At 45.8% G+C, this 27,683-nt stretch overlaps 1 protein-coding gene across 1 annotated transcript in view; it reads left to right on the plus strand.

The window, feature by feature from the left end:
• Positions 1–27,683, plus strand: part of tmem30b (transmembrane protein 30B) — a 47,634-nt gene that overhangs the window by 6,517 nt on the left and 13,434 nt on the right. The window contains exons 2-3 of the mRNA XM_059949268.1: positions 5,844–5,951; positions 24,053–24,160. Coding sequence (XP_059805251.1) covers positions 5,844–5,951; positions 24,053–24,160 — 216 coding nt within the window. The remainder of the gene's footprint in view (positions 1–5,843; positions 5,952–24,052; positions 24,161–27,683) is intronic.

The raw sequence follows: 27,683 nt of genomic DNA on the forward strand, positions 1-27,683 counted from the left end.
TGAATGGGGGGGGGGGGGGGGGGGGGAAAGAATCAAATGGCTGAAAATGCTGCATTCTAATTTTGGTCGTCTTTCCCAACCTGTCACGGTGCAGGTTTGGTAGAGACTGAAGAGCACAGAAGCAAAACAAAACTGAGATGTGGCTGGAGGAAACGTCAGAGCAAGGTCCGCTCGGTTTGTCTTGAACCGTGTTGACAGTCACATGATACAGTGAAAGCAATTGATCTCAGAACTAGAATACGGGGCACAAAACCAGAATGGGGACAGCACCAGCACTGACAGCTACCAGCCAAAGTCTCAGTTTTCCTCCCCGGTGATACTTTATGCCGCGTCTCAAATTGCCTATAACTAGATCATTAGTGACTCAATAGTTCAGATAAGGGCTCGATGAAAAGCTGATTGACATTCTTATTAAAAGCAGGAGTGAAGTGACGGAGACAAAACCCTGTGTGTGGAACAAAGAAGAATACAGCACAGGAATCGACCGTTTGGTTGGTTGTGCCGAAAAAGCAAATCAAAAAACACACAAACACTCGTCCCTCCTGCCAGTGCCTTGTCCATATCCCTCCATCTTCCTGGCGTCCTTGTGCCTATCCAAACATCTCTTAAAAGCCTCTAATGTATTTGCCTCTACAACCATTCCAGGCAGTGCATTCCAGACATCCACCACTCTCTGAGTAAAAAAAACTTAGTCCTCACATCCCCCTTGAAACTACTCCCTCTCGCTTTCAATGCTTGCCCTCTGGTATTAGACATTTCAACCCTGGGGAAAAGATTTTCCCCATTCAACCTATCTATGTCTCTCATAGTCTTGTAAACCTCTATCAGATCTTCCCTCCTAAATCAGAACAAAGACTCTGCAAGGCAGTTAAGTGGAAATTGGTGATGGTAGGTTGAAGAACTTTTACAAAATGGACGCAAAGTACATTTATTATCAAAGCAGGTATTCAGTTTACAACCCTGAGATTCGTCTTCCCACAGACAGCCACGGAACAAAGAAACACCAAGGAACCCGTTCAAAGACAAACATCAACATTTCCCCCCATGCACAAAAAACAAATCACGCAAACGGCAGCAAGAATATCAACCCCCTCCCCCCCACACACAAAAAAAACAAATCACACAAAAAACAGGAATAAGAAAGAATGGGTTAGACCGGGGGTCGGCAACCCGCGGCTCCGGAGCCGCATGTGGCTCTTTTACGTCTGTGCTGCGGCTCCCTGTTGCTTTGGGAAATAATTGGTTGTGGCGACCCTTTTCCTGGCACATCCGAACCGACTCACAATTAGATAGCCTACGGGGGTTTGCGAGCACAGAGCTTTGGAGCCTCTGCGCCATGGGGGGCAGGTTGAGGGAGGCTTAAAAGTGAGGCTGAAGATTTCGAATAAAGTTTTTTCCTTCGACTGCAGTTACCGACTCCGTGTCGTAATTTTAGCGCTGCGTGTAGCACACCGCTACATGGTCAGTATTTAATTAAAATGTATTTTATGTTAGTTTGTTAGTTTTTGAAATGTAAATCCAAATTTGAAGATTATGGTGATCTTGTACAATCTAAATAAGACTTTGTGGCGACCCATTTCCTGACACATCCGAACCGGCTCACAATTAGCCAGCGTTCAGGCTAAGGGAGATAGCCTACGGGGGTTTGTGAGTACGTGTCTTTTGCAGCATCCGCGCCCATGGGGGGCGGGTTGAGGGAGGCTTAAAAGCAAGGCTGTTTAGTTCGAATAAAGCTATCTTTGACTGCAGTTTACTGACTGCGTGTAGCAACCGCTACAACGTGTTTTTATCGCTGGCTGTCCAGAGGGGAGGTGCTGAAACGCTTTGTCGCGTGTCTGGAAGAAGTGAAAACTTTCCTGGGCAGCAAAGGGCTCACCTTTCCTGAGCTGGAACAGCCAGAGTGGCTGGAAAAGCTACACTTCATGGTAGACATAACAGCGCACCTGAACACGCTGAACACAGCTCTTCAACGGGGTAAGGACGTACAGCCCTGCACATGTTGGAGGATGTTTTGGCATTCGAGCGCAAGTTGACGTTGCTTGCCAGAGATTTACAGAAAGGCACATTGTCTCACTTCCCCAATTTGAGAGAGTTCAAAAAAGGTCACGACATGATAAATTCGGAGTATTTACATTGGGCAATCATCGCAATGCAAACATCGTTTGGGAAACGCTTCTGTGAGTTCAGAGAGGAAAAAAACACATTATCCTTCCTGGTCACTCCCCTAAGCATCGATCCATCCCTACTGAATACGACTGCATTGTCAGGTGTGAGTCAACCTGAACAAGGATGATAAATATTTTAATTGCCTATTATTTTACGTATATTCATATGCTTTCATTGTTCAGTGAAATAGTCCTTTTATTTTTCAGGTTGACAGCTGGCTGACGTTATTTTTGGTTTGCTGCTGGCGGCAAATTTAAGTTTGGCGTTTTTCATAAATACAAGAAGGACTCAAATAGACGTTGAGTATTTTACTTAAAAGTAACCTTCAACCCAACGTCTTTTTTTCGGAGGTCAACATGTTTTTGTTGCATGCAGAAATGTAATTTCGTTTTCTCTGCAGGAGTTCATCAATTTCATAAATGCAACACATTATAGTTTGTTTATACATAGCATAAAGGCAAAACAAAACGTTGTATGCAGTGTTATTTCATTTTAAATGTCAAACGGGTTTTGCGGCTCCCAGTGTTTTCTTTTCTGTGGGAAACGGGTCCAAGTGGCTCTTTCAGTGGTAAAGGTTGCTGACCCCTGGGTTAGACAGTGAATAACGTTTCCAGAATGCAGATATGAATGCGCTGAATAACTTCTACGCCCAGTTTGAGGCAGAAAATGACATGGCGGCGAGGAAATCCACCCCTCCTAAGAATGACCAGGTGCTGTGTCTCTCCATGGCCGACGTGAGAAGAGCCCTGTGCAGGGTCGACCCACGGAAGGCTGCTGGACCAGACAACATCCCTGGTAGAGTGCTCAGAGGATGTGCAGACCAGCTAGCAGATGTTCTCACTGGCATCTTTAACATCTCCCCGAGCAGCACCACCATTCCAACGTGCTTCAAGGCCACCACCATCGACCCCGTGCCGAAGAAGTCTTCAGTGTCCTGCATAAATGACTACCGTCCCGTTGCACTTTCATCCATCATCATGAAGTGTTTTGAGAGGCTCATCATGAGGCACGTCAAGACCCTGCTGCCCCCCCTCACTGCAGTTTGCGTACCGTCCCAACCGCTCAACAGAAGACGCCATTGCCACCACCCTCCACCTGGCCCTAACTCACCTAGACAAAAAAGACACATTCGTTCAGATGCTGTTCATAGAATTTAGTTCAGCATTCAACACAATCATCCCTCAGAAAGTGATTGGAAAGCTGAGCTGACTGGGCCTGAACACTTCCCTCTGCAACTGGATCCTAGACTTCCTGACTGGGAGACCTCAGTCTGTCCAGATCGGGAGCAGCATCTCCAACACCAAAACACTGAGCACAGGGGCCCCCCAGGGCTGCGTGCTCAGTCCACTGCTGTTCACTCTGCTGACCCACGACTGTGCTGCAACACACAGCTCGAATCGCAACATCAAGTTCGCCGATGACACGACCATGGTGGGTCTCATCAGCAAGAACGACGAGTCAGCTTACAGAGAGGAGATGCAGGGCCAACGACCTGTCTCTTAATGTGAACAAAACAAAAGAGATGGTTGTTCACTTCAGGGGGGCACGGAGCGACCACTCCCCGCTGAACATCGACGGCTCCTTGGTAGAGATCGTAAAGAGCACCAAATTTCATGGTGTTCACCTGACGGAGAATCTCACCTGGTCCCTCGACACCAGCTCCATAGCAAAGAAAGCCCAGCAGCGTCTCTACTTTTTGCGAAGGCTGAGGAAAGTCCATCTCTCACTCCCCCATTCTCATCACATTCTACAGGGGTTGTATTGAGAACATCCTGAGCAGCTGCATCACTGCCTGGTTCAGAAATTGCACCGTCTCGGATCGCAAGGCCCTGCAGCGGATAGTGAGGTCAGCTGAGAAGATCATCGGGGTCTCTCTTCCCGCCATCACGGACATTTACACTACACGCTGCATCTGCAAAGCAAACAGCATTATGAAGGACCCTATGCACACCTCATACAAACTCTTCTCGCTCCTGCCACCTGGGAAAAGGCTCCAAAGCATTCGGGCTCTCATGAGCAGTATTATATAACAGTTTCTTCCCCCAAACTATCAGACTCCTCAATACCCGAAGCCTGGACTGACACCTTGCCCTACTGTCCTGTTTATTATTTATTGTAATGCCTGCACTGTTTTGTGCACTTTATGCAGTCCAGTGTAGATCTGTAGTCTAGTATAGCTTTCTCTGTGTTGTTTTATTACGTAGTTCAGTCTAGTTTTTCATACTGTGTCATGTAAACCATGGTCTTGAAAAACGTTCTGTCATTTTTACTGTGCACTGTACCAGCAGTTATGGTCGAAATGACAATAAAAGTTGACTTGAATTACAATAATTATTCAGTAAGGTGTGGCACAGTAGTGTAGCGGTTAGCATAATGGTATTACAGCGCCAGCAACCAGGTTCAATTCCCACTGCGATCTGTAAGGAGTTTGTACATTCTCCCTGTGACCACTTGGGTATCTTCCAGGGGCTCTGGTTTCCAACCACAGCCCAAAGATTTTCAGATTAGTAGGTTAATTGGTCACATGGATGTAATTGGCCAGTGCGGGCTCACTGGGCCGGAAAGCCCTATAACTGTGCTGTATCTCTAAATAAAAAATAGGCAAAGGGAAAAAAGCAGGCAGCTCAAATGTGACAGTGTTCGTGTGCCACACATTGTGTGATTTACTATATTTTACTAATTTACTATACAATGGGTTAAACAATTTCAACATATCACCACCCCCCCCCCCCCCCGTGCCCTGTCTCCCATGGTCCACTCTCCTCTCCCATCAGTTCCTCCTCCTCCAGCTCTTTGCAATTTCCACCCATCTCCTTTTAGCTTGTACTCCTTTCCCTCCCCCCACCTTATTCTGACTCCTTCCCCCTTCCTTTCCTGTCCTGAAGAAGGGTCTCGGTCAGTGTTTATTCCTTTCCATAGATGTTCCCTGACTTGCTTGAATTCCTCCATTTTGTGTGTGCTAGTGTGTTAGTGAAGGAGCAGAGAGCTCCCAACTCCGAGTGGAGTCACCGGGACGCCGTTGTGACAGCGCATGAGGCCGAGTTGCTAGCTCAGCGCTCAACCCAGTATGGATGGAAAGTGTGCAAGGGAGCGGCCTGGATTCGAACTCAGGAGCCTTCGCTCCAAAGTCCAGCACTGATGCCTCTATGCCACCAGCCGGCAAAGTGTGTTAGTGTATGTTAGTTATTCTGGATTTCCAGCAGGATGTGGAGAGGATGCCTCCTAGGACCAGAGGGCACAGCCTTGAAGTAGAGAGACGTCTGTTTGGAATGGAGATGGGGAGGAATTTCTTTAGCCAGAGGGTCATTAATCTGTGGAGTCCAGGTCACTGGGTGCAATTAAGGCAGAGGTTGTTAGGTTCTTGATTTGTCAGGGTGTGAAAGGTTATGAGGAAAATGGGGTTGAGAGGGCAATGGATCAGCCATGATGAAATGGCAGAACAGACTCGGTGGGCTGAATGGCCTAATTCTGCTCTAATGCCTTGTGGTCTCCTGTGTAAAGAAATTCTAGTTTTTATTCCTATTGACTGCAAGGATATGAATATTTTTCTAAACATGCATTTTTCAGTCATCTGCCTTAAAGGTACTTTGTTACGATCGTGCAAATGTGGTTCACCTTCAGAAACTTGCCATTAGATCGATCGACATTTTACATCAGAAATGTTTTCACTTCCTCAGCTTGACTACACTGGCAACCAACCGGACAGTCCGTGCTCCCCTTGCACCAACACCACAGTCAAGAACTGCAATTGCACCGTGGCATTCAAGGTGGACTCCGTGTTGGTGGTAAGAACATTGACTGCTCTGGCCAATAGGCTCTTCAAAATGAAAGTGTGTACTTTGTGCATTTTAAATCTGTCCTTCATTAGATTGACTAAACAGTGACGTAACAAATTCAGGTGAAACTAGGCTTGACAACTTGATTGCATTGAACTTAAGAGCAAAATTCAATATCTGTCCCTGCTCAGCTCTTCAACTCTCTCTCCCCCCAAAGCTCAGTGCTAGCAATCCTGATTAGTCAAAAAAAATATTATGGGAACAGCTATGAAGATTCCTTCTATGTGGCCAAATGTGTATGTAATATTTCAATAACATTTGAGTCATTTTGTAGGTATCTATTAGCAGTCACCCCATTTCAGTTCTGCTGCCCATTCCCAACCCAACATGTCTGCCTCTATTACCGCGATGAGGCCACGCTCAGGTTGGAGGAGCCACGCCTTGTATTCTGTCTGGGTGGTCTCCAACCTGATGGCATGAACATCGATTTCTCGAACTTCCAGTTACTGCCCCCACTTCACCATTCCCCATTCATGTTTCCCTCTCTCACGTTATCTCCTTACCTGCGCATCACCTCCCTTTGGTTTCCTTCCCGCTCCCTTTCCCCTTTCTTCCATGGCCTTCTATCAGATTCCCCCTTCTCCAGCCCTTTACCTCTTTCACCAATCAACTTCCCAGCTCTTTCACACCCTGCCCTTCCCCCGGTTTCACCCATAACCTGCCACCTTGTACTACTCCCCCCCCTACCCCCCGCACCTTCATACTTTGACTTCACCCCTTCCTTTCCAGTCCTGATGAAGGGTCTTGGCCTGAAACGCCGACTGTTTACTCTTTTCCACAGATGCTGCCTGGCCTGCTGAGTTCCTCCAGTATTTTGTGTGTGTTGCTTTGGATTTCCAGCATCTGCAGATTTTATAGGAGGAAGTACAGTCGACGTTTCAGGCCGAAACCCTTCGTCAGGACTAACTGAAAGAAAAGATAGTAGGAGACTATCTTTTCTTTCAGTTAGTCCTGACGAAGGGTCTTGGCCCGAAATGTCGACTGTACTTCTTCCTATAGATGCTGCCTGGCCTGCTGTGTTCCACCAGCATTTTGTGTGTGTTGCTTGAATTTCCAGCATCTGCAGGCTTTCTCATGTTTGTTTATATACTGTTTGATTAAGCATCCTTATCGGATTATATGTATAAATGCGTGAATTGCACTTGCCATCACGCTACCACGTGATATGCTCAAGCCTCGGTTAAAGCAAAGTGTTTTCCTTTGAGTTAGTTTAATGTTTTGAAGTTACAAAACTTAACGGCCAAGGACAGATAAAGATGGACGACCTTCATTGGTGCCCTAACTGTCAGCGGAGTTATGGGCAATTAATAATAAGACTTGAAAAAGGAATTTTTAAAAAATCATCTATTTAATGAGAATCAAGATATAATTCCATTCAAGAATACAGATTATTTCTGTCGTTTCCAGCCAGGGCCAGTTTAAGCATAACATGCTGTCTAGCAGAAACTGAATGATAAAAATGGATGAGGAAGAATTCCTTTAACCAGTGAGTGGTGAATCTGTGGAATTCATCGTCACTGACGGCTGTGGAGGCCAAGTTAACAGGTATATTTAAAGCAGAGGTTGATGGATTCTTGATTTGTCAGGGCATCAAAGGTACAGGGAGAAGGCAGGAGAATGGGGTTGAGAGGGGAAATAAATCAGTCATGATGGGATGGTGGAACAGACTTGATGGGCCGAATGGTCTAATTCTGCTCTTAGAGTGCTGAGCACATTTATATAGCTAGGGTGCCCAAGACATTTGCACAGTACTGTAGTAATTTTATGTATTGCACTGTACTGCTGTGGCAAAAAAGACCAAATTTCATGACATGTGAGTGATGATAAACCTGATTTCGATACGGGTCTCTGTTGTGGACTGAGGGTGGGAAGGGGGCAGGGAGAGGGGAATCGTGCTTGGGAAAAGGAGATGGGAGTGGGAAGCACCAGAGAGGCATTCTGATATGATCAATAATCCAATTGTTTGGAATCAAATGGCCTTGCCTGGTGTCTCAGGGCTGGGGTGTGTCAGTACTTCACCCCCCCCCCCACAACCCCGGCTCCTTGCACTCCTTCTCTGCCACCTGTCCCACACCCCTCCCATGGCGTTCCATCCTTGCCATTCCCAACATTCTTTGCTCCCGCCAGATTTACAAACTCGTTCTCCATTCCACATTGACAGATACAGTCTGTGTAAAGACCTCGAGCACCCTAGCTGTGTATGTGTGCACATACTTTGGCACAGTACTATATGTCTGAAGGTCTATATTCTCATAATAAAGAGAGGTTCATTTAGGACTCTTGATTCTTGTTGTGTTATGAGTTCAAATGGTGCTAGCACTGTGAGCCACGCAGTTCATTTAAGACAATTTACCCGAGAATCTACACCTCTTAATGAGACTTGGTTAAGCGAAGTCAACACTTATTCAAAGGTTCCCCTCACCTCCACTGATTTCCACTCCTGAATAAGAATAGCTTGGGTGAGATACAAGAGGTGTGGGAACCAAGCCTGCCTTGAGGAAAAGGATGAACTTTATGGGTTGAATGGGGGAACGTTACCTAATTGTTAGTTATCTCTCAATAGCACAAATTTTATTTAATAATTCATTTATGTGGGTTAAGGAATTTGTGTGTCATACGTCAAGAGCTATCCACAAGAATCCATGGGATCACGACCAACTCTCCCTGGTCTCTACCCGCGAAGATTGGGGGGGGGTGGGGCACGGACTTAACTGGGCGTCAGTGAAAGTCGTGGCACAGGTGAAGTGGAAGGGAATTCCCAGAAACGAGCAATTCCATAAACAAACATGTTGTCCTCAATCCTATTTATTAGCCGATGCGGACAAAATTCCAGACCACAACGCATGAAGTTTGCAACACAGCCAATCATTTTCATTTTCAATCTTTTTTTTATTCATTTAAAAGAATAAGGATAATTACAAGTCAGAGAAGTTATCTCAAATACATATTTCAATAATAGTACAAACTAAGAAATATCCACTGTCAAAATCATAAATAGTATTAAGTTAATATAAAGAAAAAAAAAGAACCACAACTCCTCTTAACAATTTGTAGAAAATAAAGACTCAAAAATTTCTGTTATTGAGAGAAAAAAACCCACTAAACTAACCTAAAACAAAAAAAAAGAGACTGGGCAGTCCATTTTGAGGATACGATTTTAAAAAAAGGAAAAATCCTTCTGGTCAAATCTACCACACAGCCAATCAGCGACGAGATTTCTTCCACGTGGCACAGTTGAGTTTCTGAAATGATGCCCCATCAGCTGATTGAAAAGTACTTGAAGCCCAAGCGTTCGGAGGACACCCCACAATTAGCGGCGTACTGACTATGTTTCTTCATGTGGTGATGAAACAGTGCAAGTATATTGCCAAGATCCGAGAACAACTCAACCCAAACATTAACTACCTGAGCGACGCATTTTCCGAGCTTTTTCCATTGTTCCCGCTGTTCAGCGAGATGTTTAGGGCGAGTTGCAATGACACGTAATCTAAAGTAGTGTCCAATTTTTAAATGGAAACCCGGGACAGCTCCAGTAACGCTGGTTCAATCCTGACCTGGGGTTCCTGTCTCTGTGGACTTGACATGTTCTCCCTGTAAGTTTTTTCAAGTCAAGTTTAATTGTCATTCAACCATACATGAATACCCGTGAATACACCCAAGCCAGACAGCATTTCTCTGGTGTCAAGGTGCAAACCACAGCACCAACAATCACACATAGCACATGCAAGATATCAGTAAAATACAGTCACATAAAACATATAGTCCAGACCCTGAGTCCATGAATGCCACAGACCACAATACATCTTGTCTTCTGCCAAGCGAACATGGAGCAGCACCGATGCCCACCTGTACGCCCAACCACACCAACCCCGGTGGAGCACACTGGCTCCAACACCTCTCTCCTGGCAGCCGTAAACAGGCAACACCAAGGCTTGAGGCCTAGTCAAGCCCCCCCTCCCCCCTCCCCCCCCCACCATTCGCCCCTGCTCTCTGCCGATAAATCAGCAACTTGGACTTATCCCACAGGTGATAAGGATTTCTGAAATATGTATGGAAAGCGTGGCAGGCAGCCGGCATACAGCAACAGTGAGGTAATGATCTAAGCGGTTTGGTTTAGAGCTCGCAAAGATGGAGAAGGCAATGACCAAGACATGGTCATCACCCCTCTGCTCTTTAACATGGTGGTGCTCTGGGATATGAGAAAGCAAACGGTGTTTTCTGTTCAGTGTCTCGTTCGAAAGAGGACAACATTACAGGTCTCCCCCAGTCTTAGTACTCAGAGCAAGAGTTTACATTTTTTTCCATAGAAGTGGATGTGATTTCAATTTCTCTCCTCTCTTATCAGATTCCTTCTTCTCCAGCCCTTGACCTTTCCCACCCACCTGGCTTCACCCATCACCTTCCAGCTAGCCACCTTTCCCCTCCCCCACCTTTTTATTCTGGTGTCTTCCCCCTTCCTTTTCAGTCCTGAAACCTCAACTATCTATTAATTTCCATAGATGCTGCCAGACTTGCTATGTTCCTCCAGTATTTTGTGCGAGTTGGCTGTTAGAGTTTGTATGTTTCAATGAGATCATATCTCATTCTTTAAGACTCTGGAGAGACAGATTTTCTCAGCACGTTATCAACTAAAAGGACAAAACCCTGTCCCAGTAATCAATCTGGTGAACCTTTGTTGCAGTTGTAAGTTGGGCCTCAGTGTTCAGTTTGTAGACACACCAGGACCCTGTATATTTACAGCAAGCTTGTTCAATGCTAATATCTTCTTGCAGTTACGGTCAGCATACCATTTACCTTTCCAATCACTTGATGTACCTGTAAGATTCATTGAATGAATAACTAATTCAAGTGCAAGGATAGATGATCCTCTTCAATGTTTCAACCTCTCATTATTTAAGAAAATACTCCAATCTATTTTTACTTCGAAGTACATTTATTATCAAAGAACGTATGAATGATACAACCTCGGTTTGTTTGCTCACCAGTAGCCACAAAGCAGGAAACCTAAAAGAACCCAAAGACGCTGTTTCAAATTGACATCTATCACAAATAGGATTTATATTCGAATAAAACTGAGCTAATTTATCCTTGGACATATGGGCCCTATGTACGACCTTAAATTGTATTAATGAATGTTTGGCACATATCGAAGATGTATTAACTAATTGAAGAATTCTATCCCAATTCTCAATAGGAATAATGAGATTAAGCTCTCTTTCCCAATCATTTTTGGTCTTATAAAGGGGCTCTGAACGTATCTTCATAATTATATTATAAAGTTTTGATATAAGCCCTTTTTGAAAAGGGTTTAATTCAAACAAACTCTCCAAAATATCTGAAGGCACAAAATTTGGAAACGTAGGAAGTACAGTACTTAAAAAATTCCTAATCTGTAAATATCTAAAAAAATGAAATCTAGGCAAATTATATTTATTAGATAATTGCTCAAAAGTCATAAAACAATTGTCCAAAAATAAATCAGAAAATCTTAGTAATCCCTTAGTTTTCCAAGCCGAATAAGCTTGATCTATAATGGAAGGGTGGAAAAAGCAATTAGATACAATAGGAATATTTAAAACAAATTGAGTCAACCCGAAAAATTTCCGAAATTGAAACCATATACGTAAAGTATGTTTAACTATCGGGTTGTCAATTAGTTTCAGCAATTTAGAAAGAGCAAAGGGGAGAGAAGTCCCTAAAATAGAACCCAGAGCATAACCTGGTACCGATTTAATTTCTGAACTCACCCAATGAGGGCCAAAAGATCGACCCCAGTCTTTCAACCAACATAACAAATATCTAATATTAACTGCCCAATAATAAAATCTGAAATTAGGTAATGCTAACCCACCTTCCTTCTTTGTCTTCTGTAAATATATTTTACCTAACCTGGGATTTTTATTCAGCCATATATATGAGGAAATTTTTGAATCAACATTAGTAAAAAAAGATTTCGGAATAAAAATTGGTACCACTTGAAAAATATATAAAAACTTAGGTAAAATAACCATCTTAATAGCATTAATCCTGCCTATTAGAGATAAAGATCATGGTGACTGTGTCTTTAACTCATATGTTTTGGTCATGTTCATTTTTGAAAAAATATTGTAAAGATATTTTTGATATTATCTCTGCGGTATTGAATATCGATTTACAACCTCATCCTATTGCTGCAATTTTTGGTTTACCAATGATGGACTCACTGCATTTATCTTCTTCCGCCTGCCAAATGATTGCATTTCTAACTCTGATGGCTAGAAGATCTATATTGTTGAATTGGAAGGAAATTAATCCTCCCACTGTATTTAGTTGGTTCTCTCAAACTATGTTATGTTTAAATTTAGAAAAAATTACAAAATTACAAAAAATTCAATACTTCTATTAAATTTGAAAAGATATGGAGACCATTTATTCAATATTTTCATATGATGTAATATGACCCTGTTCCAAGTTCATTTGATTTTCCAGCTTTAATCTTATTTATGTTGAGATCGGAGTTGACGACATTGATGATTATGTATTCTTGTGAGATATTATAAACAGCCCTTTTTTTTCTTTTTCTAGTTTTCTTTTCTTTTTTTAGCTATTAGTTATTAGATTAGTAGGTTAGTTAATTTGCATAACTTTTTTTTCTTTTTTCTGTTTTTTTTATATCATATTATGAAATATCTAGATTTACCATGTTCATACATATACTGTATGGTTCATGTTTTGGTAAACTCATTTATACTGTAACCATTGCTTATGTATTTTTTCATGTGTAATGGGAATTTGTATGTTTGTAATCCCTTTATTAATATATCATTTGTATTTTGTTCATATTATTATTAATAATAAAAAGATTGAGAAAGAAAAGAACCCAAAGAATAAAAAATAAAAATAAAGAACCAACATCTGATGGGCAAGAGAAAAAAAACAATCATGCAAAAAACAACATTCCCAACCAAAATTGAATCCTCCGATTCGAACCCTAGAGCAGCCCGAAGTAGGCCCAAAGCCTCTGTGTCAGTTCACCGTATTAGCGGGCATGGAGCACAACAGTCAGGGGAGCCTTCGTAGCCTCAGTGCCATAAAGAGAGAGGAGTGACCATTACAGAGAACGAGATCAGCTCTCTGCAGAGAATGGTGCAGACAGCCCAGCGCATCTGTAGATGCGAACTTTACAGTATTCAGGACATTTACAAAGACAGGTGTGTAAAAAGGGCCCAAAGGATCACTGGGGACCCGAGTCACCCCAAACACAAACTGTTCCAGCTACTACCATCCAGGAAACGGTACCGCAGCGTAAAAGCCAGGACCGACAGGCTCCGGGACAGCTTCTCCCACCAGGCCATCAGACTGATTTACTCATGCTGACACAACTGTATTTCTATGTTATATTGACTGTCCTGTCGTACATAATATAAATGACTATAAATTGCACATTGCAATTAGATGGTGAAGTAACGTAAAGATTTTTACTCCTCATGTATATGATGGAATTAATAAAATCAATCCAATTCGATCTCAATACTACCTTTTCAGTCTATCTAAGCCTGCAAAGTGGATAGATCTCTCACTTTTTCTGTATTCTGCCATGTCCTTACCCTTTCAGTTACTCTGTCTAAATCATCCTGAAGCTCTCCTCATTATCCTTGCAACCCGTGCAGCTTCGGAACAGTGTGTTCTACCCACAGCCAAATCATTGATATGGGCTACCAACAGCTGAGGCCCCAGCATCTTCATCTTCAAGAGCTTCTGCCTTGAGAAGGTGGCATCCATTAACAAGTACCCTCACCATCTGGCACATGCCATCACCGGGGAGCAGGAACAGGAGCTCGGAGACTTATTGACAACTTGAGGAAAGAGAAACATCTGTTTACACAAAACCTCCCTGCAGTAATCAGGCTGTATTGTCTCTTAAGCTTCTAGTTTCACTGCGGGAAGCCACTTAAGTGAGTTCCTTTGTAATTTTCAATCTCTTCTGTTGATACTTGTGCAAAGTTCCAAATTCAAAGCAAGTTGATCATCGAAGTGTGTGTGTGTGTGTGTGTGTGTGTGTATGTATGTGTATATATATAGGTGTATGTGTGTGTGTATATATATACACACACACACACACCCCCCCCCCCCAAGATTCTTTTCCTTGCAGGCAAACTCAATAAATCCATAGTAGAATCAATGAAAGACTGCACCAACTTGGACATTCAACTAGTGTGCAAAAGACAACAAACTGTGTGAATGTAAAAAAAGAAAGAAATAATAATTATAACTAAGCAATAAATATTGAGAACATGAGATGAAGAATCCTTGTTAGTGATGGGGCATTTGAGTGAAGTTATTCCCTTTGGTTCAAGAGCCCTGATGGTTGAGGGGAGGTAACTGTCCCTGGACCTGGTGGTGTGAGTCCTGAGGCTCCTGTATCTTCTTCCTGTGATGGCAGCATATATATAAATCATATTCTATCTTGAGATTCATTTTCTCGCAGACGTTCACAACGAATACAAAGAAACTGGCGGTGTGAGTCCCAAGGTTTCTCTACCTTGTTCTTTGTCCTGCCATGCCGGAAGTTACATCCTTCAATGGTACTCTGGTGCATGACGCATCTTCCACTGGTACTTCAAGCCCTTGAAAAGCTGCCATTGAGCGTGGGGCAACTAGATTCTGTATCATTGTAATTGGAGGGGCAGACAATGAACATTCATGTTAATTTGCTTGACTCGATGTTATTCATTACAGTGGAGACAAGATGCTGCAGATGCTAGAATCGGGAGTATCCAACAGTCTGCTGGAGGAACTCAGATGGGTTGAGCAGCATCTGTGGGAGGAAAGGAATTGTTGCTGTGTCTTTTCCTTTTTCCCTTTTATACTCTCCATGCCTGCTCTCCACTCTCAGGAGTTTGTACGCTCTCCCCGTGACCATGTAGATTTGCTCCAAGTGCTCCGGTTTCCTCCCACAGTCAAAAGACGTACCAATTGGCTATTGTGAATTGTCTCATGATTAGGCTAGGGTTTAATTGGGGGTTGCAAGGTGGTGCATCTCGAAGGGCTGGAAGGGCCTACTCTGCATTTTATCTCAGCAAGTTCCCTTCCTCCCATAGACGTTGATTAACCCTCGGAGTTCCTCCAGCAGGTTGTCGTGAATGAGTACGAGCAGCTCTGTGGAGCTATGGTTACCATGTTAAAAGATCTTGTGTATTTTCCCACGATGGACAAAATTGACTTGTGGCCATGAGACCCATTTGCTTCATCAGCATACAGGAGGGAGATTGAAAATTTAACTGAGTGGGGTAATAACAACAACCTCTCACTCAGTGTCAGTAATACCAAGGAGCTGATTGCAGACCTCAGGAGAGGGAAACCAGAGGTCCATGGGCCGGTACTCATCGGAGGGTCAGAGGTGGAGAGGGTCAGCAACGTTAAATTCCTGGGTGCCGTTACTTCAGGGGGGACCATCGTATAACTACAACTGTGAAGAAAGCGCGACAGCGCCCCCTACTTCCTCGGGAGTCTACGAATATTTGGCAAGTCACCAAAATCCTTGGTAAACCTCTACAGGTGTGGGATGAAAAGTGTGCTGCTGCAATATGGACAGCTACGGGAACACCGACACCTTCGAGCGGAAAATCCTACAAAAGGTGACGGATTCGGCCCAGTACATCACGGGTAGAGCCCTCCCGACCACTGAGCACATCTGCATGAAACGTTGCCGTAGAAAAGCAGCATCCGTCATCAAAGATGCTGACCACCCAAGCCATACTCTCTTTTGGCTGCTGACATCAGGTAGAAGGAACAAGGCCCTCAGGACTCGCACCACCAGGTTCAGGAACAGTTACTACCCTTCAACCATCAGGCTCTTGAACAAAGGGGAATAACTCCACTCATTCTGTTCCTGGTGTTCTCACCACTGATGGTCTCACTTTAAGGACCCTTTAACATTATTTCTTGCTCTAGTTATTTATTGCTGTTTGTTTATATTTGCATTGGCACAGTTTGTTGTTCATTGATCCTGCTTACAGTTACCGTTCTATAGATTTGCTGAGTATGCCCGCAGAAAAAGGAACCTGGTGGCGTGAGTGTACTGTGATACTTTGAACCTTGTTGTCCAGGGACGACTTCTGTGGATGGAGCGTCAAGCCCGATGATTTGACTAGTAGAGGGAGCATCTTGCCACGCAAAGAGCACTCATGGCACTGTCAACCATACTCGCTGGGAAGGCCAAATAGGCCACGTCTTTGACACCAGACTCCTGAATTAGGTTCTCAGTTCCAAGCTCTGTCGACCAGAGGGGTTGAGCAGGATCGACGGGTGGAAGGGAACTGTTGATTTCTCGAGTTACAATGCGGTGTAGGCCCTTCCAGCCCGTCGCCCGGCAACGCCCAATTAAACCCGAGCCTAATCAAAGGCCCAATTTAATGTCAGAGGAATGTCTACAATATACACCCTGAAATGCTTTTCCTTCGCAACCATCCACAAAAACAAAGAGGTGCCCCAAAGAATGAATGATAGTTAAATGCGAGAACCCCAAAGTCCCCCCCCTAACACAAGCGGCAGCGAGCAACGATCCCCCCTCCCCCCACCGGCAAAAAAAAGCATCAGCACCCATCACCGAGCACTCATGCATGAGCAAAGCATCAGCAAAGACACAGACTTGTAGTTAACCCGAAGACTTTGCGTTTTACCCTGTATTCGACATACCACAGGAATGTCTCCTCCTAATGAGGGAGAGGAGGTGTCTCCATTTTCCCAGCATGCGGGGAGACATAACAAACAACTCGCTGGTTTACCATGTTAAAAGACCATTACGTCGCTTTTTCTCCGAGTTCTCTGCCTGAAGGTCGCAAAGATCCTGGGTCTTCGGGCCCACGGCAGATACCCCGACTCCCTCGACGACACACGGGTCTCCTGTCGTGACACCGACCCTCGATCCGCCCGTCTCCAGAGCCCCGATATATGAGCCGGACTCTCAGGCCGAACCCTTGGCGTGCCGAATAACGGCCGGTCCTGAAACCCCGAGAACGGGTCCCATTCCCGCAAAGAACCGAAGTCAGCGTGTAACTCCAGATCAGAAGAACCCTGAAAGGGAAAAATAAAGATCGTAAAGACGGAAGTAGAGCTGTTTCCGAAGATGCAAGCAAAGAAGTCGCCGTTTAGTGTCATCTTAACTCCGCTTCCGTCTCCAGGTACTTTCAGGGGACAACTTACAAGCACCAATTAACCTGTACCTGGGGGTGCACCTGGATGACAGACTTGAATGAAGCACCAACACAGAGGCCGTGTACAAGAAGGGCCGGAGTCGCCTCTACTTCCCGAGGTTCATTATGACAGTTTCAATGTTCACCAATTAACATGAACACCCAGTTGCTGTCCTCCCCTGCATAGTTACTGTGGTGAACTACATATACCTGTCTGGACACGCCCCCTGCTGACTGCTCCTGTGGCTCCTCCCACAGACCCCTGTGGACACGCCCCCCTGCTGACTGCTGCTGTGGCTCCTCCCACAGACCCCAGTGGACACGCCCTCTGCTGACTGCTCCTGTGGCTCCTCCCACAGACCCCTGTGGACACGCCCCCCTGCTGACTGCTGCTGTGGCTCCTCCCACAGACCCCAGTGGACACGCCCCCTGCTGACTGCTCCTGTGGCTCCTCCCACAGACCCCTGTGGACACGCCCCCTGCTGTCTGCTCCTGTGGCTCCTCCCACAGACCCCAGTGGACACGCCCCCTGCTGACTGCTCCTGTGGCTCCTCCCACAGACCCCTGTGGACACGCCACCTGCTGACTGCTCCTGTGGCTCCTCCCACAGACCCCTGTGGACACGCCCCCTGCTGACTGCTGCTGTGGCTCCTCCCACAGACCCCTGTGGACACGCCCCCTGCTGACTGCTCCTGTGGCTCCTCCCACAGACCCCTGTGGACACGCCCTCTGCTGACTGCTCCTGGGGCTCCTCCCACAGACCCCTGTGGACACGCCCCCTGCTGACTGCTCCTGTGGCTCCTCCCACAGACCCCTGTGGACACGCCCCCTGCTGACTGCTCCTGGGGCTCCTCCCACAGACCCCTGTGGACACGCCCCCTGCTGACTGCTCCTGTGGCTCCTCCCACAGACCCCTGTGGACACGCCCCCTGCTGACTGCTCCTGTGGCTCCTCCCACAGACCCCTGTGGACACGCCCCCTGCTGTCTGCTCCTGTGGCTCCTCCCACAGACCCCAGTGGACACGCCCCCTGCTGACTGCTCCTGTGGCTCCTCCCACAGACCCCTGTGGACACGCCACTGCTGACTGCTCCTGTGGCTCCTCCCACAGACCCCTGTGGACATGCCCCCTGCTGACTGCTCCTGTGGCTCCTCCCACAGACCCCTGTGGACATGCCCCCTGCTGACTGCTGCTGTGGCTCCTCCCACAGACCCCAGTGGACACGCCCCCTGCTGACTGCTCCTGTGGCTCCTCCCACAGACCCCTGTGGACACGCCACCTGCTGACTGCTCCTGTGGCTCCTCCCACAGACCCCTGTGGACACGCCCCCTGCTGACTGCTGCTGTGGCTCCTCCCACAGACCCCTGTGGACACGCCCCCTGCTGACTGCTCCTGTGGCTCCTCCCACAGACCCCTGTGGACACGCCCTCTGCTGACTGCTCCTGGGGCTCCTCCCACAGACCCCTGTGGACACGCCCCCTGCTGACTGCTCCTGGGGCTCCTCCCACAGACCCCTGTGGACACGCCCCCTGCTGACTGCTCCTGTGGCTCCTCCCACAGACCCCTGTGGACATGCCCCCTGCTGACTGCTCCTGTGGCTCCTCCCACAGACCCCAGTATAAAGGCGATTGAGGCCTGAGCAAGGCTTCTCAGTCTCCAGGATGTGGTATGGTGGTCAACCACTACTTGTTCCTTCTTCCAGTCAATAAAAGCCGATAGCTCGCCTTACGTCTCAGTGTGAGTTATTGATGGTGTATCAATTACACAGTCCAGAATCGGGGTGTCCTATACTGACTGATTGACTTCAGTGGCCTTAAAGTGTCAGTGGAAATTGCATTGTGAACAGGTATTTCTGAAAGACTCTCCTAATTACACTGCACAACAATTTTTTTGGTTAAGTGTTGCTTCTTCAGAATTTTCTTTTAAGATGGACTGTTTAAAGCTGAACACAAATATAATTTCAGATTACTTGTGTAGGAATTTGGAGAAACAGGAAATTAACTTTTATTGAGTACAGTATGTTTAATTGCATAACGGTGCTGGTGGTTTGCTATAGATCAACGAAGCTAAAAAGGTCCCGACGAAGGGTCTCGGCCCGAAACATTGACAGTGCTTCTCCCTATAGATGCTGCCTGGCCTGCTGTGTTCCACCAGCATTTTGTGTGTGTTGTTTGAATTTCCAGCATTTGCAGATTTCCTCATGTTTGCTCTAAAAATATTTTGATGATTTTTGTTTGTGCTCTGTGTCTGAGGCTTCAAACAATAATCAGCCAGCATTGATGGATTCCAGCTGCCCAGATACCATTTCTCCTTGACCGCAATGTCCCGGTGAAACCTTTCACCGTGCTCGTCACTGACGGTGACAAGATTTGCAGGGAAGAAGTCTAAATGGGAATGCAGAAAATGAATCTTTAGTGACGCGTTGCAGTTCATGGTTTTGTATGTTTGAAGCTTGTTGTCAACCAGCTGCACAAAATTTGGTGCTCTGTAGTTGTCCAAAAAATTTTCAACATCCTTGATTGCCTTCCATGCGATTTTCTCCGGTCCCACTAGAATTGCCTGGCATTGATGACCTGTTTGATTTGTGGACCAACAAAAATGCCTTCCTTAACCTTGGCATCAGTTATTCTGACCTGAATTATGAATTGAGATAACAAAAGAAGTGTGTGATAGGGAAATTTCATGGTGATTTTCACAGTCAGCAGCCCGAAATTCATAAGATGCACCCAAAGGTCTTCAGGAAGCAAAATATCTGTTGTCCGGTGTTACTTCCTGTTATCCATATAATTTCTTAAATCCAGAATAATCTCTGATACCCCATAATGCCACCAACTCTTCCAGAAATCTCCAAAATGTTTTCTAAATCCTGTCTCCTCCCAGCTTCTCACTTCATTCCACCACCCCCCCCCCACCCATTCACTTTCCCCCTCACCAGGTTTGGCCTATCGCCTGCCAGCTTGTATTCTTCCCCCCCCCCACCCTCCCTACCTTTCCAGCCCTAATAAAAGGTCTCGGTCTGAAACATCCAACTACTTATTCCTCCTCATACATGCTGTCTGAACTGCTGAGTTACACAGAAACACAGAAATCTATGTGGGATTGAGTTTAAGAGCCGAGAGGTAATGTTGCAGCTGTATACGACCCTGGTCAGACCCCTCTTGGAGTACTGTGCTCAGTTCTGGTCACCTCACTACAGGAAGGATGTGGAAACCATAGAAAGGGTGCAGAGATTTACAAGGATGTTGCCTGGATTGGGGAGCATGCCTCATGAGAATAGGTTGAGTGAACTCGGCCTTTTCTCCTTGGAGTCACGGAGGATGAGTGGTGACCTGAACGAGATGATGAGATGATGATGAGAGGCACTGATCGTGTGGATAGTCAGAGGCTTTTCCCCAGGGATGAAATGGCTAGCATGAGAGGACGCTGTTTTAAGGTGCTTGGAAGTAGGTACAGAGGAGATGTGGGGTAAGCTTTTCACGCAGTGAGTGGTGAGTGCGTGGGATGGGCTGCCGGTGACAGTGGTGGAGGCAAGGTGTAGCGCCTGCTTAGCCCCCCGATCGGGGTCACGTGAAAGCATTGGAGCAGGTGGTGGCTGGTCGTACGAGCAGCCGGTGCACAAGACAAGTCCTGGTGATGCGACCGCTGACGCCAGGCAGACAATCTCTGAAGAGTATTGATAATGGCTGGGGTCGCCCGTCTTGTAAAGACACTGCCCAGAAGAAGGCAAACCAATTCCGTAGGAAACTTTGCCAAGAGCAAGCATGGTGAAAGAACCATGCTCGCCCACGTCCTACCACACAGCACGTAACAAGCGAACAAAGCTCCAGGATATTCCACTGTTGCTCAGGATGCCTCAAAGTGTTTTAGCTGCCTTTAAATTAGCCACGCTGAGTGATAATTTGCATGAGGGATTTTGCGTCAAGTCCCAGTGAGCCCTGAGCATCTGTTACTTTTGGCATTTGCATGAGGAATATTGTCCCAGGTCTCCTGGAAACGGTGGTGTGTTATTAATTTCCAGGTGAGCAGGCAGTTAGGGTCCTGATCGATTTCCAAGTGTGGCAAGGAGGAGTGTAGTGAAGGCTCGGTACTGCTCTGGAGTAAGACTGATGTCCAGAAGCTATGGAATCTGACGCAGCCTTGCCGTTACTGGGCTGCTTGCTCATTCAGTAAGGTTTTAACCCTTCAAGTTCCAACTTGGTAATGTATTTTGTTTGTCAACATATTTACGATAGTTTTTGTTGTGTTCTTTAACTTCATGATGTTAAGCAAATTCAAAGGAAGACAGAGTCCAGGAATGTGGGTCTAACTTCGAATTTACTTTAAGCGGGGCTTGCACCGTGCACATAACACGCGACGACGTATGCAATTCACAAATTTATACATGTAACCCATAACTAATTATCTAGACAAACAAGAATACGTAATCAAACGATATATATGATCAGCCCCGGCTGGGTCACCTGGAGGAGGATGTGTGGTGTTGAAAGACCCGAAACACCTGATGATTCCAGGAACATCACTGATAATGTGTCCAGAGGCATCAGTAAGTGTGTGTGTTTGTTATTCCGCGTGGCCAAGTGGTTAAGGTGTTGGTCTAGTGATCTGAAGGTCGCTAGTTCGAGCCTCAACTGAAGCAGTTTGTTGTGTCCTTGAGCAAGGCACTTAACCACACATTGCTCTGCGACGACACCGGTGCCAAGCTGTATCGGCCCTTGCCCTTCCCTTGGAGAACATCGGTGGCGTGGAGAGGGGAGACTTGGGCAACTGCCGGTCTTCCACACAAACCTTGCCCAGGCCTGCGCCCTGGAAACTTTCCAAGGCACAAATCCATGGTCTCTTGAGATTAACAGAGGCCTGTATTTCTCTCCGTGCCTTGTGGTGCATTGGCTGGCCACCTTGCCATTTCTTTAGCATTTTCAGTTTTTTTTTAACAAAGCCATCTTGCTAGCTCGACGCTCATCACAGCACGGATGGAAAGTGTGCAAGGAGCTGGCTGGATTCGAACTCACGACCTCTCGCCTCGAAGTCCGGTGCTGATGCCACTGCACCACCGGCTGGCTATGTACAAGATTACTCAAATACCATTGAAACATTAAAAACCCAACTGTTCTCATGAATGTGTTTTTAGAAATGAAATGCTTTATAAATCTGTTTCGTATATCAAAAAGGTTAAGATACAACTAAGATTGATGCTAATTAATGTGACATCAGATTGATTCAAATTGTGTTTTTATCAGAGAAAGTTGAAATATCCCAAAGTACACAATGCTAGGGATTTTTAGTGTAATCACTGAAGGCTTGTAAAAAAGTTTTTTACTTGGAGCAGGGGTTCCCAAACTTTTTGGTGTATTGGATCCTTAAGGCTGATTTATACTTGTGCATCGCATTGACGCCGTAGGTAACACATACCCTACGCCGGGGTCGGCAACCCGCGGCTCTTTCATCTCTGTGCTGCGGCTCCCCGTGGCTTTGGAAAATAAATGATGAGTATTTAATTAAAATGTATTTTATGTTAGTTTGTTAGTTTTTGAAATGTAATTTGAAATTTGAAGATTATGGTGATCTTGTACAATCTAAATAAAATGTTGTGGCGACCCCATTTCCTGGCACATCCGAACTGGCTCACAATTAGCCACCGTTCTGGCTAAGGGAGATAGCCTACGGGGGTTTGTGAGTACGTGTCTTTTGGAGCATCCGCGCCCATGGGGGGGGCGGGTTGAGGGAGGCTTTAAAGCAAGGCTGTTTAGTTCGAATAAAGTTATCTTTGACTGCAGTGTCGTTATTTTAGCGCTGCGTGTAGCACACCGCTACAAAGTGTTTTTTATCGCTATTAATATACGTCACCACTGCCAATGCCTGACACCTGCCAGTGTGCGATTTCTTTTAATTTTTCGATCCAAGGTAGGCTAACTATGGAGTAACTATGGAGTAATGTTTTTGTTGCATGCGAAAATGTAATTTCGTTTTCTCTGCAGGAGTTCATCAATTTCATAAATGCAACACATTATAGTTTGTTTATACATAGCAAGAAGGCAAAAAAAATGTTGTATGCAGTGTTATTTCATTTTAAATGTCAAACGGGTTTTGTGGCTTCTTTTCTGTGGGAAATGGGTCCATATGGCTCTTTCAGTTGTAAAGGTTGCCGACCCCTGCCCTACCCTACGCTGTAGGGTGATATACACCTCTCCAGAAAAGTTAGTCGCGCATTGCAGCAACGCAGACCGCAACAACTGTGAATGGTCCGCTTGGTGGCATCGCATTCCCGGTTGCTTCTTCTCCGCCACGTCTGTAGGCTGTGCGTACACCGATGCAAAATAGATTAACTAAATCATCAAATCTACCTACCGACATGCGAAAATGTTCAAAACGCATTTCCCCGTCCATGTCTCTCACAAAGAAACTCAGTACAGCACAGAAACCCCAACGCCAACTAGCGTTTTGGTGCATACCAACGCATGCTCGCTACGGCGTAGAGCGATGCAGAAGTGAAAATCAGCGCTGTGGCGTAGCCCGATATGCACAAGTGTAAATCAGCCTTTATTATTAACAGAGGGGCTCTGTGGACCCCAGGTTGGGAAGACCTGATTTAGAGAGACTGCACAGTAACGGGTCCTTCCAGTTTGATGAGCCCCGCGCTGCCCGATGTGATCAACTAACCTACTAACCTGTACATTTGTGCAACATGGAAGGAAACTGGAGTGCCTGGAGGAAATCCACGCGGTGAACGTACAATCTCCTTACAGGCAGTGGCAGGAATTGAACCCGGGTCACTGGCGCCTTAAACCGTTGTGCTAGCCACTATGCTACTGTGTCGTCTGTAAGCTGTGACACTATAACAGAGGAATTATTCTCTCTCCCACCCACCCCCTCCTCACAGGGCCCTGTTTACATGTACTATGAACTATCGAACTTCTATCAAAATCAGCGGAAATATGGAGTCTCCAGGGATGACGATCAGCTGAACGGGGACTTGACGTATTTCAAGGTAAGTGTAGCATAATGTAGCCCTGATTGTGAATATTTTCAGTCCTTTCATAAAAGTCCTGTGTCCTGCTTACCAACTAAATGCAGGTCCAATGTTAATTTAACTCTGCTAAATGTAATTCAGGTCTGAAAATGGCGGGTGCTGGAAATTAGAAATGCATTTGGAAATCTTTACTTACTTGAGCCCTTCCTCCAAGAGGACCACAACCTTGCTGTTGGGTTTGGAGGCTTGCGTGCCTCAGTGACCCAGAGAGCTACGTTGGCTGGATTCGGGGCTTTATGCTTTGGCTCTTGGTAGGGTCACCCAGGCCAAACAGGTCAAAGGGTAGAGGCCATTGATGACCTCCTGGCTCCATCGTCCAAAGTCGATGGTACGGTTGGAGTTCGTCAATGCTTCTGCAATCCACTGTGCAGGGGATTGGCCTGTACAGCTTCACTAGAGCCCCTGTTGTCCGGCCTTACCCGTTTCCACCTCTCATGACAGGGTTGTAGATTTGGACTTTGAGGGGCATTTTGGAAATCAGCCGACATTAATGTTGAAGGTGGGGGGGGGGGGTGGATAGTTGTAAAGGGTAATTCAGAAAGTCTCAATGAGAGTGTTTGTTAGTTGGAATCTAGTTTAGGGTAATTCGGTTGTGCCCAGCATCTCGTGTTGGAAAGTGTAGATTTTGGTCATTGTTTAATGCTTTTGATTGTTACCACGTCTGAGTGAGACCTTCATTGGTCAGAGTCGACCGTGGATATTGCGTCCTAGGTGACTAGATGTGCAAGCCTGGGCGGTACGATATGGAGAGCAAGCTATTGCCCATGTAGCAAGCTCCCCCTCTCCACTCAACCGATGAGCCCAAAGGAACGGCAGAGACCGATATTGTTTGGTACCAGCAGCGTCACTCAGTCAGCGTTGAACTCAACGTAGGGCTGCTTTCGGGACTGTAGCCCCAGATTCTTCGCTCGGGGGTTTCCCCCCGAAGCCTTCCCCGTGAGTGGGTGTAGCCGCAAGGCAGCGGAGGTTTGGGATCAGAGTTTTCCTTGTAGATGAGGAGCTCTACAAATCTCTGGTGAGATGTTCTATTCTGGTCACCTCATTATAGGAAGGATGTGGAAGCTATGGAGAGGGTGCAGAGGAGATTTACCAGGACGTTGCCTGGTTTGGAGAACAAGTCACGTGAAGCAAGGCTAGCAGAGCCGGGACTTTTCTCTTTGGAGCGTAGAAGAATGAGAGGGGACTTGATAGAGGTCTACAAGATTATGAGAGGCACAGATAGGGAGGATAGTCAGTACCTGTTTCCCAGGGCACCAGTAGCTAACACCAGAGGGCATATGTACAAAATTAAGGGAGGGAAGTTTAGGGGTAAGTTTTTTTTACACAGAGGGCTGTGAGTGCCTGGAATGATGTGCCAGGGATGGTGGTGGAGGCTAAAACATTAGGGGTATTTAAGAGCCTCTTGGACAGGCACATGGACAAAAGAAAAATGGAGGGTTATGGGGTAGTGTGGGTTTAGTACTTTTTTTTAAGGATTGTATGGGTCAGCACAACATGAAGGGCTGAAGGGCCTGTACTGTGCTGTAGTGTTCTAAAGTTCTATGAGCCACCAACCACGGCTGATGAACTCCATCTGCCTGAAGCGACGGGTTTTAAGGCGCCAGTAGCCCTCCTTTGCCCCTTCTCCTGTCAGTAGAAACAGTTCTGCTAGACTTGGTAGCTAAGCCAGATGTGAACGCCAGGGTTTGGTTGTCAGAGGCTATTTGAGATGCACGCCATTGAGAGCATTTAGTAGGTACTGGGAGCTCGTCCCCATTAGCACCCCACGGCTATAAACGCATTTACAATAAGAACATCATAGTAAAATGCTTGCTGGTATTTGTGCACATTTTATTCCATACCTGTATTTCTAACCTTATTTTTATGGAATTTCTTATATGCTGTCATTTGTTATCCACTGAGAGTGGTGGATTCGTGGAATTCACAGCCAGATGTGGTGGAAGAGGCAGGTACATGTTTGGGATGTTTAAGAAACTCTTAGATAGAACATGGATGATAGTGAGAAAGAATGGAGGGTTATGTAGGAAGGAAGGGTGAGACTGGGAGTTCTGAACCTGTGGTCCACAGGCCCCTCGGTTAATGTTAGGGGTCCATGGCTGGGAACCCCTGGGTTAGCTTGATCTTAGAATGGGTTCAAAGGTTGGCACAACATCCCAAGCTGAAGGGCTTGCACTGTGTGTAATGATCGATGTTCTGCATGTTGGATGTTGATTTTTACCAGCATGTCACACCAACACACTGCAGCAGATCCCGAATACAGTGGATTCCGGTCCATTGGTTAATCGGGACTGCCTCGTAATTGGGACAACTCTGGCAGGACAAAAACGAATTGAGAAAGTAGCCGGGATTCCCGTCTTTTATTTGGGACAGCTTGCCACTTAATTGGGACAGGAGTCTGCTGCCAAACGGTTCCCAACCGGCATCAGTCGTGTGTACTTGTGCGGCCATTAGGCGCTGCGCCATGCCTCGAGCAAGTGGATTTTAAATAGTGTCAGATGCGTGTGTTTTGTTATCCATTTGGGCCGACAGATGCCGGTTTTAAAAAAGCAGTATTTCATAGCCCAGGAAGTGAGTGCAAGGGTTAAACTTTTATAGGCACTGATAGCTGGCAAGAAGAAAGCAGTAAGACAACTCACAACAGTTTTGTCCAGTGTGGTTTCAAGTATTCAGGCTTGAAGATGCCAGGAACGGCTAGGGTTGAAAATAAAACAATTTCAGTACTTCAACAAGTTGGGGACTATGAAGAATTTGAAGGCGTTGATTATCATCTTGAATGTTACAATGAAAATGAAAGGTTTGGAGGGTGGGCTTACCAAGAGCATGGCATTAAAACAACAAGGCAGGGAATATGAAGGCAGGAAGTATAAGGAAGACGGCTTATCTGAACTTGTGCTAGTGACGACACCAGGATGCCAGGAAATTTATTGAGGGATTATGACGCTACTTCGTGCAAAAAAAGGCAACGAAGGCAAACACGAGAAAATCAGCTGATGTTGGAACTCCAAATCAACACGCACAAAATACCAGAGGAACTCAGCAGGTCAGGCAGCAGCTATGGAAAAGGGTAAATAGTCGACGTTTCAGGCAGAGACCCTTCATCAGGACTGTCCATTACCTGCACTAGGTGTCTGCACTGATAGTGTTTATTTACAATCGATCGGAGGAGCACAGCAGTGTAAACTGGATGAATTCCTCTGTTGATAACTGTTAGGAACCAATACTCAGTTTTATAGTACTGTTGTAGCTTTGGTGGTGTCTTGTATTTAAGTATGTAATGTTACTCAGTTAAATGGTAGTTTGTCTTTTTTGTTTATATACATTTTAAAACTATTTCCATGAAACTTTGGCAAATTGGAACAGCCGCAATCCCTCTTGCTGTCTGAGATTTCCAAGAAATAAGAGGATTCTTTTACACTGTAGACCAAATTGTACCAGTTGTGGCTTTTTGGAAAGTGGAAGGAAGAGTTCAAAGTGGAGACTA

This window comes from Hypanus sabinus, chromosome 24 (assembly GCF_030144855.1).
Source record: "Hypanus sabinus isolate sHypSab1 chromosome 24, sHypSab1.hap1, whole genome shotgun sequence".
NCBI classification, from domain to species: domain Eukaryota; kingdom Metazoa; phylum Chordata; class Chondrichthyes; order Myliobatiformes; family Dasyatidae; genus Hypanus; species Hypanus sabinus.